This window comes from Vicugna pacos, chromosome 4 (genome assembly GCF_048564905.1).
Source record: "Vicugna pacos chromosome 4, VicPac4, whole genome shotgun sequence".
NCBI classification, from domain to species: domain Eukaryota; kingdom Metazoa; phylum Chordata; class Mammalia; order Artiodactyla; family Camelidae; genus Vicugna; species Vicugna pacos.
Window position 1 is genome coordinate 68,831,593 of NC_132990.1, and position 6,862 is coordinate 68,838,454.

The 6,862-nt window shown below is 42.0% G+C and overlaps 1 protein-coding gene across 1 annotated transcript; it reads right to left on the reverse strand.

The window, feature by feature from the left end:
• Window positions 1-904: 904 nt before the first annotated feature.
• LOC102536352 (olfactory receptor 1N2) lies at window positions 905-1,900 on the reverse strand. Its single transcript, XM_015240228.3, has one exon. It carries the CDS (start codon window positions 1,856-1,858, stop codon window positions 905-907), a length of 954 nt encoding a protein of 317 aa, XP_015095714.3. The 5' UTR covers window positions 1,859-1,900.
• Between the last annotated feature and the right edge of the window lie 4,962 nt (window positions 1,901-6,862).

Genomic DNA, 6,862 nt, shown 5'->3' on the forward strand with positions numbered 1-6,862 from the left:
AAGTTTTGAAACATGCAGAGATAAAAACAAAATAATAAGCTATAATAATACTGCTTTAAAAAAACACTATTAAGCTTTGTGACATCTTAGAACACCAATTTCCACCAGACTACTTTTCATCAAATTATTGCCCTCAAAGTTCCAGTGCTCATTTGATTTATCATTTGTACTTTTTTTGTCATTGTCTATTTTAAGGTAAGGTTTATGAAAGAATTCAGAGAACGAATCATGCACTTAGTACAAAACTGGCACACAGTAGCCACACATAAATGTTGACTCTGTTTCATCCATCCATCACAACAGAAAGTAGTGTTTTTAAGTTAAAGAAATAAAATATTAAGGAAATATCATAAAATATATGTTAATTTAATTCTTATTCTCCTATTGTGTTCATTCAATATGCATCACCATTTTCATAATGTTGTATAATACATATAGGATGGATATTGGAATTAAGCTTCCCTGGTTTGGGGAGGTTATTTAACATTCTGAGTCAGAGTTTTTCACAAGCCTATCTCAAAGAACGGATATGGAGCACAATGAGGGACATAGTAAATGCTCATTAAATGTTTGTATTCACATCCCTTCACCTCATCCCATGGCCCCAAGGGCAGAACTACTTGGCTCCAGAGGGTACATGGAATATCTTAGCCCACGCTGGCTAATCACCTGGTTTAGAAATGAGGAGCGGGGAATGGTGTCCTTTTCTTAGTAATGGTTGCTTTACTGTGTTCAGGAGAGAGACTCAGAACATCTCACGCCACAGCTGAGTAAAGGAATGGAAATAGCCTTTGTTACACCTCTCAGTGTTACCTGATAACCTTCCCCTAAAATCAGTCTGAGTGGTGGAATCACTGAAATGATGGAGGGCAGTGGTTGACTGGCATACTAGGATTGGGCATCACTATCCAGGTAAGAAGAGAGTCTTCCGACTGCCAAAGAGTTTACCCAAAGCCTCCTTCATGTCTTTGTTCCTCAAGCTGTAGATGAATGGGTTTAGCATGGGAATAATCACCATGTAGAGAATGGCGGCCCTGCTTTCCCTCTCTGCAGAGTGTGTTGATGGAGGAAGCAAATACACACCCATAAGAGACCCGTAGAAGAGCAGTACCACGGTGAGGTGAGAACCACAGGTAGAGAAGGCCTTCCATCGCCCTCCAGATGAGATGCCAAACACCGCCCAGGAAATGCGGACATAGGAGAGGATGATCAGCATGAGGGGAGCGGTGAGGAACAGCAGGCCCACGGTGATGATCATCAGCTCGTTAATGCGCGTATCTGAGCAGGCAATCTTCAGTAGAGCACTGGGATCACAGTAGAAGTGGGGGACGGCCTTGTAGCCGCAGAAGGCCACGCGGGTCATCAACAGCGTGTGTATCAGTGCAGGACAGTTGGTTAGCACCCAGCATATGCCCAACATTTGTGCACAGAACTGGGGACTCATTGCTGTGTTGTAATGAAGTGGCAGGCAGACGGCCACGTAGCGGTCATATGCCATCACAGCCAGAAGTAAGTTGTCCAGACCACCAAATGTAAGGAGAAAATAGAGCTGTGCAAAGCACCCAGTAGAGGAGATGGTCTGGCTCTGAGTATGCATGTTGGCCAACATTTTGGGGATTGAGGCAGAAGTGAAACAGGCATCGGTTAACGAAAGGTTGGCCAGAAAGAAGTACATGGGAGTATTGAGGTGAGGGTCAGAGATGATGGCCAGGATGATGAGCAGGTTCCCCATCACAGTGACCAGGTACATGCCCAGGAAGGTGACAAACAGGAGAGGTTGCTCCTCTGGCCGTTCAGAGAATCCTAGAAGGAGGAAGTCTGAAATAGCGGTTTGGTTCACCCGGTTTGGTTTTCCCATCCCCGGTAGTTCTCGTTATGTGTGCAGATAAAACCTTTCCATGGGTCACTGTTTAATCAATTCACACATAGCATCTGTGTAGCCAGAACTGTACTGAGAAGAAAAAGAAAGACAGGACCTTGGCAACGAGAATCTCTGGATCTCAATGGGGATGTGAGAAAATATCCACGGGGCATTTAGAGACCAGGCAAGAGAAGAGCCATGCACATATGACCTGTGCTTTCTATGCTACAATAGGGTCCTGAGAAGAGAGATCAGTGTGACCAGAGAAGTCCGTGTAGGCTATTGGAGGAGGTGAGAATTGAGCATACCCTTGAGGGCAAGATTGGAAAAGTCATTTTTGCTTACTGAGTAAAAAGGAGGTGCATGGTCCTTCCTCCACCCCTCCCAACCACCCCCACACACAATAGGACAAGATAGTTACCTTTCTACTTATGTCCCCAATCCCTAGAATTTCACCCAACCCATTCAGCTGCAGTCTTTATACCCTTGCCTGTCTGGGGGCTTTGGATCTGGGGGCTGAGGGCAATGACTGTGATGTCCCATTCTCCCCATCCACTGTTAGAACCTCCCCTCCACAAACATGGCAGGGGTGCCACCCGCCTCTCTATCACTCTCTCTCTCTTAGCCCTGTCCTCTTGTCCTTTTGCTCCTCTGTACCTGAATTCACTCTGAGAACAGTTATTCCACCTGGTCTCTTGGACATAATCATTATCCATATGTTACGGCTACCTTGATGGCACTGTTTTGGTCTTCACAAGACTATTGCCCTCCACACTTTGCAAATGGTGAAACTGAGTCCTAGAGATATCTGAGGTACTCAAGATCAGATAGTTAATGAATGCAGGCATGTCTGCCTAAAAGCTCTGTGACCCCACCCTACACCGGCACTCAAGCTCTGATTTTACTTTTCATCAGAGGGAAGAATCAGGAAAGGAATCGGGCTCTGGTTCCCGCGGCTTGAACGTAGCCACTCTCTTCTGTTCTCCCTGGATTTAGAGCCAGCTAGTGCGAGACATCATTTCATGTTGGCCTTGACCTTAGAAGTTTTGTGAAGATGCTGGTATGCCATTTGTTCTTTGTTTCATAGAGAAGCTTCCGACCTTAGGCAGACGCTCAGATGATCTGCTGCAGAAACTTCTGCCTAGTCATTGGGCTAGGAAGGAAGTGGTGTGCGTCATGTGTGTTGTGTGTGTGTGTTTGTGTATGTGTGTCCTATCCCTTCCAGATTCTCACCTGTCAGTGTATGGATCAGTTTTAGGCATCTTCAAGTCCTCCGATTCTCTCCCCTGGGTGGTAAATTCACGATGAGGAACTCCCTGAATTTTCTGACTCGGTCAGTAAGGTTGGGGTCTATTGAGTCCAGGGGTCATCAGGAACAGCAGGAATGTATGAATCATTTTTTCGGCTTTCTTAGATCTGGGAAGACAGGAGTTTTTCTTAGGGTTTTAAAGGCTCCGAGGAACCATCCCCCAACATGCTCATTAGAGCCAACCTCCGTGTCATTGTGCAGCCTGTTCTCCAGCCACCTCTGCCTGGTCCTGGGGGAACGGAGGGCTTCTCTTTCCCAGGGGGTCAGCTCTCAGATGTGGGTCTCCTGAATGTGACTTGGAAGCCTCTTGCTGGGATGCAGTGCACTTCAGCCTGACCAGCTGGCCTCCTGGGAACTCCTGCCTATGCACTGGACAATTTGGTGCCTGTCTCCTGTCTTGGGTAGAACTGGGTTGAGGGAGACATCAGGAGCTTAAAATATGACCACTTCTGCTGGTGATTTCTCTAAACAGAGTAACCCTAATACAAAGCAATATTGACTACTATGTATAAAACAGATAAACAAGTTCATACTGTATAGCACAGGGAACCTTATTCAATATCTTGTAGTTATTTATGGTGAAAAAGGATATGAAAACGAATATATGTTCGTTCATGTATGACTGAAGCCTTGTGCTGTACACCAGAAACTGACACAACATTGTAAACTTACTATACTTATATATGTGTATATATATGTGTGTGTGTGTGTTTATATATAAAACAAAACAACTCCTGAAGTCCTAAACGCTCAGTGAAATGAGGCAGCCTGTATAGAACACACCAGTCATAACATCTGCTAGGTAACAGCTAAACATGCTACATTTCCTCTGGTTTTGTTACTACTAGCTAGCACTTATTGGACACTTTCATTATGTGGTCACAAGGAATACTCACCCCCAAGCTTTGGCTGCAGGAACTGTTATCATCCCCATTTTAAAGATGAGAACACCGAGGCCCAGTCAGGACAATGACTTGACCAAGGTCATAAAACTACTAAATGGAGTAGGGGAGAATTCCAGCCTAGGTCTGCAGGACTCTAGGGTCCTTTTTTTTTTTTTTTTTTTCAGGTAGAGATGGGGCAGGGTACAGCACAGGGAGATTGGGAAAGGGACAGAAGGAGACAATGGGACCTTGGAGAGAGCCCTTGAGAGGGAGGGTGGCACGAGGAAAAGAAGAAAGGATGGAGTGGCTAGAGTCCATGCTCTCAACCACCACACTCTGTCCCAGTATCACTATTGCTTTTAATCATTAATAATTTCATAGATACAAAATAATCCCATTCTAATATGCGTGTTATCAGTAAGATTGGTTATCAGTAAGACTGAATATTTCTTTCATCTAAATGTTAACCATGGGTTAATTATTCATCAAATTATCCTGTTAATATATTTGTCTTTTTTTTTTCTACGAGGGTGTTTTTAAGTGAATATTAAAAGTGATAAAACAAAATTGCAACAGTTTATTCTGGGTGTTTTTGTGGGTCCTTGCCATTCCAATATGTATAGCAATTTTTTAAAATTATTTTTTGCAGTCAACATCAGCAAATATTTGACCTTGAGATTTTTTTTCATTGCTTTTATACTAAAAAGTCCTTTCCATCTCATGGATCAGGGAAATTCCATCTAGTTATTTCTTCGAAATTTTAAAAACTACACTTAAATCTTTAATTTACTTGCAATTATGTTGTAGTATGGTGAGAGAAAAGGATCTAACTTTACTTTTAATTTTTCACACATAGCCGGTTTTATCAGTTCCACTTTTTAATAACTCACACATTCTCCATGTGTTTGTTAGTTCTGAGTACCTATTCCTGGCCTTTCCACATCGCCTGGCTGTTCACATTATGGCAGCAGGCTTCTGAAACGGGGCATTTTTGAGAGCAAGCAATCTAAGAGGTCAAGGTGGAAGTTACATGGAAATCCTAGACTCTCACTGTCACTGCCTTCTGTAGGTCAGACAGTCACTAAAGCCAGGCCAGTGACTGAGGGAAGGAAGTTAAGCCCCACCTCTCTGTAGGAAGAACAGGAAAGAATTTGGGGCCCTCTGTAATTTACCACGGCCTGAACTCTTGCCGCAAATTATTTACATTCTTCCCACATTCGAAATAGATTCACTCCAGTAAGCCAGAAAAAGAAAGAAAAATACCATATGCTACCACTTATATGTGGAATCCAAAAAGACCCCAAAAAGACACAAGTGAACTTATTTACAAAACAAAAACAGACTCACAGACATAGGAAACAAACTTATGGTTAGGGTTGGGGTTAGGGGGAAGGGGGTGGGAAGGGATAAATTGGGAGTTCGAGATTTGCAGATACTAACCACTATGTATAAAACAGATAAACAAGTTTCTACTGTATCGCACAGGGGACTATATTCAATATCTTGTAGTAACTTACAATGAAAAAGAATATGAAAAAGAATATATGTATGTATATGTATGACTAAAACATTATACTGCACACCAGATATTAACACAACATTGTAAACTGACTATAGTTCAATAAAAAATTTGAAAATTTTTAAAAAATGGATTCACTCCTTCCCCAAACCCATAATCTCATCCCACTGCAACATCAAGCCAATATCCAAGATCTTGACATCTAAAGAAGGTCCTGATGAAAATGTGTTTCCTTAGATGCATCTCTCTGTGTGTTGTTCCTCTCAAGCTGAAGACCTGGGAACTTAAGAGGAGGCAGACAGACGCACAAAGCTGTGTTTCCTTCATTCTCATTGCGGCTGCTACCTACTGATGGATAAACCACACAGGAGAAGCTTATAAAGCAACCAGCCAACAGCCTGTCAGAGAGAGTGTGTACTCTAGAGCTCCAGCTTGCACCTCTCCATTCTTTGATCAAAGAATAAAACTTTCCTTTATTCTGAACTGAACTCAGTCTCCTTCTCCTGGCATGAGCAGCACATGGCAGGAGGACCCTAGCTGGAGCCAATTCGAAAAGGTTGGTCACAGTAGTGATGAAAGTGTCCCTGACTCTGTTTCCAGGGGAAAAGCTTCCAGTGTTTCAGCACCGAGTCTGTGATGTCTTCTGTTGAAATTCTCCATCAGATTAAGGATGGTCCCTTCTATCCCTAATTTCCTATAGGTTTTTACAGCGAATGGATGTTGAAGTTTATCAAATGCTTTTGTTGCATCTGTTGAAATTTTGAAATAATTATTCTTTTTATTAAGGAAATGAATTTCACTGATTTTGAAATGATAAACTAACTAACCTATCTTCATGAACTAGACCCTTTGGTTCAGTGTAGTACGCTTTTTGTCTGTTCCTAGATTTAATTTTCAAATATTTTGTTTAGAATTTTGAAACTTGAAAGATTGGTCTTTGATTTTCCTTTCTTGTCATATACCTCTTAGATTTTGGCATTAGGGCTATGCTTGCCTCATAAAAAGAGTTACAAACTTTTTCCTCTTGTACTATTCTGGTGAAGAGTTTGTGTCAGACTGCAGTTATTTCTTCCTTAAATATTTGGAAGAACCCATCAGTGAAAGATTCTGAGACTTGACAGTCCCTTGGGGAACATTGATAATGGATTCAATTTCTTTAGTAGATATCAAACTACTCAGATTTTCTCTTCTTTTGTCACTATTAATATAGTTTTATTTTTGAAGCGTTTGTCCATTTTATTCAAATGTGAAATTTCTTAGCTTCCTCACATTGTCTTTATATTTAAAAA

Coding starts and splice junctions, on each gene's coding strand:
- LOC102536352 (XM_015240228.3), bottom strand. CDS start 1,858: ATGGGAAAACCAAACCGGGTGAACCAAACCGCTATTTCAGACTTCCTC.